Below are 12,706 nucleotides of genomic sequence, written 5' to 3' on the forward strand. Positions count from 1 at the left end.
GCCATGGTAAAACGGTTTTCTGACCTGTTGTTTATCTGGTGCTGCTTGTTCTTTTTGGAGGAGGAGCTGTTGTTTGATGGCTGTCTCATGACATGAGCCACACCCACATTGAGAGGTTGCTGAGAGGGCAGGGTGACGTGACCTGCCAGTAAGGCTGGCTGTTGCATAATGGGATTGTAATGGCTGCCATGGGGATGTGAATTCCTGAAACGAAACAAGCTTAATTAAAGCATGCCCTATAAAGACTACACTACCAATCTGTAATGTTTTTGAAAGAAGTCTCTTATGCTCACTAAAATGGCATTTCTAAGATCGCAAATGTGTAGTGTAAAATGCTCTACTGAAGAACAAAAAAATATTCTACAGATAAAACAGATTTGTGACACTCCATGTAATGTAATGGTCATACTTTTATCCCAAAATGATTTAATACTACAGCAATACTCAAAATTAAATACTTCATACATAGGAATAAACATTGTTATTTTTTACTAAGTAGAATTTAGATATCTGTGCCATCTTCTTCAATCGTCAACTACAACTGTATCTCAATGAAGAATAAATGCAATGCAACATTTGGCCAGAGGTGGCAGCAGTGACTGCAGCAAAAAGCAGAGGAGAAGAGAGGACAGCAATACATCTCAGAGGAGGATCTCTGCAGTAAAAGTGCGACACTTTTCCAACCGGACTGGGACTATTGAGCCCTCCGGGCTGAGCTGAAGGCGCTGATGTGATGATCTGCAGATATTCCTCTGTAATACGTTCATATCACGCAGGTCAGCACGAACTGACACCATTACCCTGTTCTAGCCATATACACGCTCCTCTGTTCTAATACAAGAAACCAACATGAATTCTAAATGAATCCAGAATATAATGAGAATCAGTCTTAAAATATTCTCTTCCTGCATCCCAAATGAATAATTCAAAGGCATGTTGGCTTTGTAGGTGCATTTTGCAGACTAAGCAACCTAGATAATTCAATCTGCTTAGTTAATAATCTAGGAGATTATTAAAACCCAGTGTTGCGGTACTGAACTACCGCAAAATATATGCATCACCAGCCATGATATCGTAAAACAGATCGGTTGAGTTCCACATGACTGGTTTATAATCAGCAAGGTATAAGTTATGTTTTTGTGTAGATATAACTGGCTTTGGAATACTAATGGAAACCCTAATAAACATGACAAATTTTTACCAGATCTGCTCAGCTAAATAAAAGAAATAAAAAAAGTTGGGTCCCAGAAGTAAAAAAAAAAAAAAATCACAGTTTCTCCAATTGATTTTGAACGATAACTTATAAACCTTATTCTGAGCTATGAGGTTGCTAATCGATGGGAAATGCTTTTGTTGAAGCCCTCAACCAGCATTATTGTGAATTATTATGTTCAACAACGGAATTCTTGGTTAAAAACAACATTACCCATGATTCTGCAAAGAAATTTCCACCAATCAGATAATTGCGACAATCAAATTAACACCCACTCCCAAGAAATATTGTGAATTACATGATTCTGGTTATACTGCTGGTTGGTTTGGTTCATGGCTTAAAACTCTTAAACCCATTAAAAAAAGTGGATGGGCACTGTTTGAATCTATTGCTCCCCATTTGCCAATGGTCAAACAAAATGGCAGTCAAAATGGTATAGTGGCAACTAACCTCCAGTTGGCCAGAGGCTGCGAACTGGTCATGGAGTCGGGGATGACGGTGGCGTGTTGCACTGAAGTGTGTGTGAGCTGCTGCCATGCTGGCGGAAGGAGAATCTGTTGAGTACCAGATGGCCAGGCCTGCTGCAAGGTCAGGATGGAGGGAAAACAGAGGGTTAGCAACACAAAAGTGAGGTACATCTCCAGCAAAAGGTCAAAACATCTACAGATAGTAGAGCTGATGTAATCCAATTTAGTTGGACATTGCAGTCGAGTAGGATATGAACACCTACTAGCAACCAACAGCACATGGACTCCCTGACCTCGAGCTATTTAATTGCAGTGTAAAAGACCCTGTAACCCGGCACATCAAATCGCAGGGTTGCACCAGCTAAACAGGCCAGGGGACTGCACCCACATATTTCAAGAGAGGAGAAAAAGGATATGGCTATTTAGAGAAATGACCGCTAGTAAGTGATAAACTGTGCCAAACAACCACCAAAGGGGTCATTTAGTTATTTAAGACACAGCAGCATTAGTGTTTGGGCCTAGAGACATCACACACTGCAAAAAATAGTTTTCTTACTTTTCATTTCCAGTACAAATATTTAAACCTTCTTAACGATTAAAGATTACTGTACTAGAGATGCACAATTTTTTAACATAATAAATGTAGTTTTCTGAAAAATGTATCAAATTGAGTTCATGCTTAAAGGGATACTCCACTTTTTTTTTTGGAAATAGTCTCATTTTACAACTCCCCCAGAGTTAAACCGTTTCATTGACTTTCATTGACTCTCATTGACTTCCATAGTAGGAAAAAATATATACTATGGAAGTCAATGGGACCAGAAACTGTCTGGTTACTGATATTCTTCTAAATATCAGAAAATCGGCTGAATGGATTCGAAAACGGTGAAACTCAATTGTTTAACTCTGGGGGAGTTGTAAAATGAGCCTATTTCCAAAAAAAGTGGAGTATCCCTTTAAGACCAGAATATGTCTGCCAATGGGGTCAGAAAAATCAACTTAAATTACAGAGGAAAAAAATATTTTTCTGACCCCATATTTTATTGTTTTAAGCATAAACTCATTTAATTTCGATTTTTCAGAAAACAAGTAATTTTGCTTCTCATGTAAATGTATGGCGATTTAAAAAATGTTACGATATTTGTACTGGAAAACAACACAAAAATACTGAGTAAGAAAATATCTAAATATGTACAGAATAGATAACCAATTTTATAATGCATCCATCTTCTTTAGTAACTATTCTCTTGGTCAGAAAATGAAAAAGCGAGCAGGGAGGCTCTGTAGAAGCAAATTATGGACAACATAAAACATTTCCCTGTGGAATAACAAAAAAGCTTGAACCACTTTCGTTGGAAGTTTATTCATTTCTCTCCCTCGATACCGTGGCGCCATATCTACAGTACATACACGAGGGCCGGAGATGGGGCCCTGCATACTGCGTACGGCCTTGGCTCATGGCTATAAAAAAGATAAGACCCTGCCTTAATAAAGAGATGTGGCATCTCCCAGGCAGTATGCTGATGTGCTAGACATTTCCAAATCAGCTCCGACTTTAATTAAATTCAGGGGCCCCCATTCAGAGGCTTTGTGAGGAGCTGTTTTGTGTGGCGGGTGAGGAGAGCGAGGAGTGCCAGGCATAATTTGCTCAGAGACGTGAGCTTGAGTGCCTGCAACTCTAATAGTTTAATGCAGCTTTATTGATTAGCAGTTCAATGTACAACTAATGAATTGTTTCTTTAATACTCTTTGCACATCTATTTACTGGCCCATCTGTATGGGCCACAGCACTTGCAAAAAAGGAGGAGTGATGGGGGGGAAAATGCTATTACGATGTTTGAAAGGCATTTATCAATGTGATAGGTGTGAATCTGGACCTTTTTCAGGAATTCGGGCAATTTAAAGGGATACTGCACTTTTTTTGGGAAATAGGCTCATTTTACCACTCTCCCAGAGTTAAACAGTTGAGTTTTACCGTTTTAAAATCCATTCAGCCGATTTTCTGATATTTAGAAGAATATCAGTAACCAGACAGTTTCTGGTCTCATTGACTTCCATAGTAGGAAAAAAATATACTATGGAAGTCAATGAGACCAGACATTGTCTGCTTACTCATATTCTTCTAAATATCAAAAAACCGGCTAAATACATTCGAAAACGGTAAAACCCAACTGTTTAACTCTAGGGGAGAGGTAAAATGAGCCTATTTCCAAAAAAAGTGGAGTATTTCTTTAAGGTGTGCATGGGATTGCTATTATTTGAGCAAGCAAAGTACCTCTCAAACTATAATCAGCTTATCATTGTCATTTTTTTTTTAAAGTGCTTTATATATACTGTATATAAATACACAGCTTACATTGTATATAAATTACAGCTTAACTGAGAGAAACTTTTTTTTACATTTAGCACCCCATTTAATTTAGCCTTAACTTTCCCTAAAAGTACATATTTGAGTATGTGGCAACACCTCTTCATACTTTTTCTGCCCATGACACAAATAATTTCATCAGATCTATGTCCCCAAAGCACTTTGCCTACATTCCTGACACTTTGCATCCTCCTTTCTCACTCTGGGTCGGGTTGTGTAATTGTTCCGTCTGGCCTGGAACGCTAACCCAGATAAGAGTTTTCCATGCAAGGCCATCTCTGCGACTACCCCCCTAACAGCTTTTCTGCCCTCACAGGGTGAAAGCCTTTTGTCACCCCCAGGGATCTAAAAGCACCGCCGCTCTCTCGCCAATTGTTTTCGCATTTTCTGCATTCCTGTTCTAGATAAAAGCTGAGGCCTTCTAGAATCCCACTCCACTGGCAACAGGAGCGATGTGGTCTGGCTGATTGGGTTGAAGTGGGGAAGAATGAGTGGTTGAGGCCCTGGAGAAATGATAAACACGTATCCCCAATCTTTACTCTGGAGAAACTGCCTTTCCCAATGCAGTGCTCCGATTATCACCCATGGACTTTATGCTCAGGATTTCATGAACACAAGGAACAATAAAGACGCTGTAAAGTACTTAAAGGGTTAAAGACATCATTAATAGTCCAAGTGACTACAATGGCTCAATCTTAACTTTATCAAGCGACGAGAACACTTTTTGTGCGCAAAAACAAACAAAAATAACGACTTTATTTCAACTATTCATTTACTTCTCTATGGGCCTCTAGTCAGTTAACGTTGTGTGATAGCGTAGAGCTACATCACACGTAGGCTCACTATTGGCTGACGCTGGTCATGTGTGTGATGCGTGTGATGTACAACAACAGAAGCTTACGCTGTTACACTAGTAACCTGACTCGAGGCAGAGAGAGAAGTAAATGAATAGTTGAAATAAAGTCGTTATTTTTGTTTGTTTTTCGCGCACAAAAAGTGTTCTCGTCGCTTGATAAAGTTAAGATTGAGCAACTGTAGTCACTTGGACTATTGTCTTTAATAACTAGTATGAAGAAGTGATACAGCTCTCAGATTTCATCAAAAATATCTTAACTTGTGTTCCGAAGATGAACGAAGGTCTTACGGGGTTGGAACAACATGAGGGCGAGTAAATACTGACAGAATTTTCATTTTTGGGTGAACTAACCCTTTTAAGAAATAGAGTGTAGTTACGAAAAAGGCTAACTTGTTTCAGTTTAATTTGTTAATCAGTTAATCAGTCTACTTTTATAAATGGATCAACAGTTTCACTAAAAAGTAGGGCTGTGCAAAAATTAATTGTGATTAATCGCATCCAAAATAAAAGTCTGTGTTTACATAATATATTTGTGTGTGCTGTATATCATTATTTTGTATATATAAATACACACACATGCATGTATACATTTAAGAAAATGTCTTATTCATATCTAAAATATTTATATTTATATAATATAGATTATGTATATATATATATATATATATATATATATACATAATTTAAGCGCAAATAATTCTTAAATATATACATGCATGCATAGGTATTTATATATGCAAAATAATTATATACAGCACACACAAATATATTATGTAAACACAGACTTTTATTTTGGATGCAATTAATAACAATTAATTTTTGCACAGCCCTACTAAAAAGATCTGATTAATTTTACAAATTGGGTATTGGTAATAGTAGAAAACATATCAAGAGTTTCAGTAAATATCGACTTAAATTCTGGTCTGCTCCTCACACAACACTTCAGAAGATTTGGAAAATACAGTAACACATGGACAACTTTTCTGATACTTTTATGCCATTTACTTTGTCATTTTGGAGCTTCACTGTCACTGCCCTGCTTCACTTTCATTTCATTTAAAAGTGTGGCCAGAATATTGCTCAAAAATTCACCTTTTATGTTTCACTGAAGAAAGTGAGTCACACAAGTTTGAGTGTGAGTAAATAATTGTAATTTTTGGCTGAACCATTCTTTTAAGCAGAAGAGTAGAGTCTTAAAACAGCAGCAAGAGCTCTAGGAAATGTTCAGGATAAATTACAAATTAGCAAAACGGCTCTGAATCTCCCCACCCTGTCTCAATTTTTAAAAGCCGTCTGGGCCCTTCCTTGCGGCTCCAGAGGGTAGACAAATCCCTCAGCACTCACAGACCTCATTTAAAGCCAACCATGAGCCTTGCTCATCAAAGCTTGACTTCCTCTAACTCCAAGAAAGGAGCAGAGTTCCCTGGACCTTAGTGGAAGCAGGAAAGCAAACCATCAGTGGGCTAAAATCTCTGGCAGGGTAAAGGCAGGTCACTCCCGGTTGATACAGCAGGGCATTATGAGATCATTCCAACCTGGCTTCAATTAATCTATTTGCCATGAAATGAGAGTGTCTTCTTCATTTTGTAAAGGGGAAAGTGAATTATATCATTTTTTCAATTTTATCATTAAAACAAAGTAGGTCATACTAATTGCTCTTTGGTTGGAGCCAAACTCGGATGTAATTGATGAATTGGGAAAGACAGAGGGGTGTAATTAGTTTAGGAAATCTAGCTTTGTATTGCTATGGCAATGGGGGCAATGTCTGGCTATACCTGTGTCAGAAGGCCTGGCTGGATCTGTAGAGGTTGGGCCTGTGTTACTATGGGAACTGCATTCTCCATCCGCACTGAGTAGCCAGTGTGTTTAGAGGGTGATGCTTGCAAACCTGGAAGGAAATAACAAGGTAAACATAATTAGATGGCCCAATTTGTGAAACAGCTCATTATGTTTCATGAATTTTTCAGAAGCAATTACTCTTATCTTCAGTGTCACATGATCAATCAGAAATTAAGCAGTGTATTTTCTATTCGTATGATAACCTGACTGAAATGTACATTTTTTCATTGTTGAATCTAGAAGCAAGTGTCAATGTATAACAACTTAAATCTTAGTCTGTTCATCACATAAAACTATTGTATGGCTTAAGAGGCCTTGGAATGTGGCGCACCAGTCGTGTGGACCACTTCACATTTGGAACTCAAATGACACATTGGTACCTAGTCAACCGTTCTCTTGAGATTTGTTTTCATGAAAATCGAATGTAAAGAGTTTTATCTCTAAAAAAAGACAGTCCACTTCATGTATACAGGCAGGAGCCATCTTTGGAAAACAGTCTTGATAAGTCGAGCCACGAACGACGTGCTAAGTGAGCTGAACTGTATGAAGTTTAGCGAACGGCGTTCGTGGTTCGACTTGTCGAGACTGTTTTCCAAAGATCCCGCCTGTATACACGAAGTGAACCGTCTTTATAAAGTATCTTCTTATTAAACGGTCTGCACACTTACAAAGTTCTCAGTGCTTCGTTTAGCATGTAGGGACCCTCATTATGTTACTGTGTTAGTGTGGGGCTATTTTGAGCCTTGTTAGTGGTTTAAACTAGCAATTTATTTTTCCTTATTACATGCCCCCATATACTAGCATTATACGCTAAACAGTTTTTTAGAGATAAAACTCTTTACATTCGATTATCATGACAACAAATCTCAGAGAACAGTCGACTAGGTACCAATGTGTTATTAGAACAAAGGTTCATTTTGCGCCGGAGTTCTCCTTTAATGTGTTTTTTTTTGTCCTATTTGTCTGATGAAGATACTATAACTGCTGTTAAATGGAAAGAGTTGGGTAAAGATTTTTTTTAAAACAGAAAAAATAACATTAAGTTCAGAAAGATACTAGGCTAAGTATACTGTATAATACAGAATTTTTATTTATGTGTGAACTAGATATAATATGGGTTTTGTATAAATGAAAACAGCCCTTACCCTGGAAGCCAGGTGGGCAGACGATGAGGGCCTGCTGGAAGGGATCGGGTCGGGCGGCGCAGAGTTGTGGCGCACCGGGCTGGAGGGGCATGGTCCTGGGGGCCACGGCAGCCATGGGGGCCGCAGAAGGCTGGTAGAGTGCAGATTGGTAATTTAGTATGGAGACATCAGGATTGGTAAGGGAAAGGGTGGCACTGGTGGAAGAGGGAGCCAGGTTGGTGGCCTAAAGGAACCGATGGGATAAAACAAAAACAAAGACAAACAAAGACAAACAAACAAAAGCATGAGGAAGTGGGTGTGGGGATTGGGTGGAACAACGATGACAGGGATGCAGAGCAAAAATTTCAAAGAATAGCAAATGATAAACATAAACTCCTTAAAATATTTCTCAATATGCAGGATGGATGTTCAAAAAAACAACTAGCTGATGAAAACTGCAGGCATGGGAAGCGTGCTTGATGTCAAGTGATTTCTCAAAGCGAATACAACAAATTAGATGCTAGTGGGTGCAGACGGCATTAAGGTTCAGGCATGTTCTATAAAATGACTTATTGAGCGTGAGGGAAGAGGAGAGAGGAGGTGAGAGAGCTTCAATCAATGCTCTTGTGTTACAGTGTCCATCAACCCTTCAATTCATTGAATTTGCTCAGTCTCATTAGCAGCAGAAAATGATCCCTCTTTGTGCTAAAGCTATGATTAAATATACACACAGATCTAACTGGCGAGGGGAGAAAAAAATCTGTTCTTCAAAGCCTCTGCTCTAGATTTCTCCTCCAGTGCTTTTTAATCCGGCCTGACTGCAGCACATTCATCTGTTTATTCATCTATCAATGTGGAATTTGCGCGTCTAGAAGGTTTGATGAACGAGGGAACTCCCACTCCTCCATCTAGAACGGTGAACCGAATGTGCTTCTCAAAAGAATTGTACAGGTCCTTCCATCATAGTCGCTCTCTCTCTATAATGAAAGCACAACCCAAAAATATAGCCAGAAGTATAAATATGAGCGCGGTAACATCGCCAGAGAGAGTAAAGGGCTGCTCAAAACAAAAAAAGAAGGTCCGAGCCATGGCTTAGCAGTAAGTGCACATGCTCCAGTATAATTATTTTTAGCCACGGAGCCCATTTGGGAAATCTGGGGTTGAGTCTATACTGCTCAAGTTCCCATGTCCAAAATAAACAAACATAAAAAAAAAACAAGGTCTGAGCTATGGCTTAGCGTTCAGCGCAAATGCTCCGGCATCACCATTTTGAGCTTTGGCCAGGCTTAAACCCACACGTTTCCATGTGCCTGTTCAGAACTTCTCAAATAAATATATAAATGGACTGCGGTTGGCACACATGCTCAGACAATATGTTGAGCCATGGTGCTAATATGAGAAATTTGGGTTTGAGTCAAGTTTCTAATCATGTGCCTTTTCAGAACTTCACAAATAAAATAAAAAAGTCTGAGCTTTGGCTTAGTGGTCTGCACACATGCTCCAGCATACATATTTTGAGGTTTGGAGCTCATGTGGGAAATGTAGGTTTGAGTCTAGCCTACTCAGGAGCTCATGTACCTGTTCAGACCTTCCAAAACTAAACCAGACCTAAGCTATGGCTTAGTGGTATGCAGGCATGCTTAAACATAAAGATGTTGAGCTGTGGTGGTAATATGAGAAATCTGGGTTTGAGCCTCTTTATTTCTATCGCAGTAAATAAAAAGTCCACACACAAAAAAAGGCATGACTCAAGGTTAAGTCTGAATAGATCATGTTTATTTGGTAACCCTCTTCAAAAAGTCTAGTGAAATTCAAATGTCGCATTTGCAAACAATTTTTTTGGAGTGTCTCTTCAACCAACCTTATCTGTAACCAGGTCGTGGAAGAGGTTTATCATCTAGATATGACCATCCAAGTGCATTTCCATGTAAAATGCCTGTCATTTCTTCCAAGAAAGGGGCGAAATTTAACAATAGACAAAGAAGGTAATGGAAGCTATTGTTATTTACTTTCATCTGTTACTAAAGCAATACTGTTTCATCTCATGCCACTGCTAGTAATTATAGACTTTTCATTAAGGTTTGTACGGGGAGAATTCAGTACAGGGCTTTTCATTTTTCATTTTCCCCGTTTAGCAAGGCCGACGAGCATCAGGGGAGAGAGTTAATCAATACGCCGCCATGGCATTCATCACACAAAATAAACACTTCACCCTCACAGCTGGCTAATGCTACACAAGCTTTTTCTTCGAACACACTGAATGCCCTACACAATGTTCTTCTCATGATGTTACAGAGAGGCTGGAATGCTACAGTGTAACATTACAGCCATATGACTTTTTGACTTAAGACATGTTTATTCGAAGGGGAAAGTCACGTTTTGAGCCGATCAAATAACTCAAAATGAAGGCATTATGGGATTCATGCCTGGCCCTCTGTCAGCAGTTTAGACAAACACTCCCTGGTGAAGCTAAACTGCACTGAGGCAAAACAGGAGGAAACAAAAGGAGAGAAAGAAACAAAGTGGTGCAATCTTTAAGGCTGCAAAGTGGTAAAATGCAAGGCAAGCAGGAAGTAAAGGCTGTCATGTTGTTAATCAGCACATTGTGACAGAGGGCTGCAAGGCTGAAAACACACGCACACACAGCCCAAATGGCCCATGATATGACTGGTGTTCTGTCCGCTGAAGGAAAACATCTGATACTGTTAGTGGCCAATGGGCCAATGCTACACTAATTTCTTTGGATTGTCCTACTGAGTTAATTATCTGCAGCTTTAAGGGAAACTAAACTGAACTAGGGATCGGCAAGGGTTTAGGTAGCAACTGAATTCAAATATTCAAGATTTTTGTCACATATACAGTAGCTTCTTGTTGTGTTTGTTCTGACATGGCTGTAGTTGTGAGGTTGAAACAGTAATTTTTTATGCTCAAAAAAAGAAAATGGTCAATACACCACAAAAATCTTATTTCCGTATACATTAAAACATCTAATTACATAATATTGCTTGTTTGAAGCACAACATTTAACAATTTAACACAATATATATATATATATATATATATATATAAATTTTTTTTATTATTTGATATATTAGTATCATTATAATTATTTACAACAGAAATATAAATTTATAGAATTTAATATAGAATGTAAATACTTATAAACTCAATATATTATATTATCTGGCTTCTCAAGTGCATTTGTCTTGTTTAAGGATGCTTTTAAAAATATTAATGCTTAAATGCAATAACAATACCATAATTCAATTACATTTATTATTAACTTATCGAGTACATATATTTTGATTATTTATTGTGGTGTATTAACTAATTTTCTTTTTGATCATGTGTTCATTTGAGCTAAGGGTAATGTTTTAGTCATTTTGACCATGTGCTACTGTAGGTCATCACAACAACAAACTTGATTTATGGTTTACCTATCATAACATTTAAAGGGATACTCCACTTTTTTGGAAATAGGCTCATTTTACAACTCCCCCAGAGTTAAAAAGTTGAGTTTTACCATTTTCGAATGCATTCAGCCGATTTTCTGATATTTAGAAAAATATCAGTAACCTGACGGTTTCTGGTCTCATTGGAAAAAAAAATATACTATGGAAGTCAATGAGACCAAAAACTGTCTGGTTACTGATATTTTTCTAAATATCAAAAAAATCGTCAGAATACATTCGAAAACAGTAAAACTCAACTGTTTAACTCTGGGGGAGTTGTAAAAGAAGCCTATTTCCAAAAAAAGTGGAGTATCCCTTTAAGAACAATATATGGTAATGGAAAGTCACTAATGTGTGTGTGTGTGTGTGTGTGTGTGTGTGTGTGTGTGTGTGTGTGTGTGTGGATACTGACCTGGCTATGCACAGTGTTAAGCTGGTTGTTGAAGGTCATGGTGAGATTGGTGGAGGTGCTGGGAGCTACATGTGTAATAAAGGGCGTCTTGCTCTGATTGACTGTGTCGTACATGTTCACCCGACGCTTGCAAATCTCCATGTTCTGGAAGCAGGATTTGACGCTGCAGAAACGAAAAGGACACGGTCAGCAATCTAAACACAATAACATATTTGATAAAACTACATAACCTTTACAACCCCCCAAAAGTTTCCAGTTGGATAGTTGAACTGACTGTGTGCTGTGTGGGAAGTCCAGTAAGTGTGTCATTGTGACAAAGGGGTGGTTGAGTGTCTCAATGGGCGTTATTCTCTTGTCTGCGTCGATGGTCAGCATCTTGGTCAGCAGGTCAATAAACTCCCTCCTGTCTGCCTTCTCCGCCAACATGTCACTGCCTTCCAAGTCTGTGGTCATATTCACCTGCACACAGCAAAAGAGAAAAAAATGAGAGTTAGAAATGAGAGAGAGAGAGTAATACACATTGACTGACATACAGAGACCAACAAGTACTTTAGGGATCCTCAAACACGGTTAACCATGCAGCTCTTGCCTTCTTTTTCCAATGTAACGCATCAAAATGGAATCTGTGCCCACTGAATTCCTCAGAAAAAAGAATTCCAACATAAATTCATTGAATTTCACTTTCAATAACAATCACAATCTTGCTTGTTCATTTAAGAAATGTTTTGGCTGATTTAATCATGCTTTCAGTTCCAAAAAGTGTAGTGCACTCAACACAATTTATAACTTCCCCACAAAAATGTTTAATTATATGTAAAATGACAAAAGTTGCTTATCTAGATAATATTTGTAATTGCACCGGACAGTGCTAATCCATGAATAAAGGAAGTAGAGACAATTAGGAACCATATTTGAGGGCTAATTCAGACCTAGTGTGTTCAATGCAAAGCCTGGGTGTTCTCAAATGATGAAATC

General features: G+C 38.4%; 1 protein-coding gene across 3 annotated transcripts in view; it reads right to left on the reverse strand.

Annotated features, from left to right (window-relative positions):
- The window catches only part of hipk2 (homeodomain interacting protein kinase 2), a 106,280-nt gene that overhangs the window by 10,107 nt on the left and 83,467 nt on the right, over positions 1-12,706 (reverse strand). Inside the window, exons 6-11 of one of the 3 annotated variants that reach the window (XM_039650387.2) lie at positions 12,006-12,190; positions 11,732-11,894; positions 7,889-8,018; positions 6,680-6,792; positions 1,664-1,794; positions 25-204 (exon numbers count right to left, since the gene is read on the reverse strand). In XM_039650387.2, coding sequence (XP_039506321.1) covers positions 25-204; positions 1,664-1,794; positions 6,680-6,792; positions 7,889-8,018; positions 11,732-11,894; positions 12,006-12,190 — 902 coding nt within the window. Of the gene's footprint in view, positions 1-24; positions 205-1,663; positions 1,795-6,679; positions 6,793-7,888; positions 8,112-11,731; positions 11,895-12,005; positions 12,191-12,706 lie in introns of all 3 variants that reach the window. The other 2 variants (XM_039650386.2, XM_039650385.2) reach the window with 2 other exon arrangements.

This window comes from Pimephales promelas, chromosome 10 (assembly GCF_988280905.1).
Source record: "Pimephales promelas chromosome 10, fPimPro1.hap1.1, whole genome shotgun sequence".
In the NCBI taxonomy this organism is placed as follows: domain Eukaryota; kingdom Metazoa; phylum Chordata; class Actinopteri; order Cypriniformes; family Leuciscidae; genus Pimephales; species Pimephales promelas.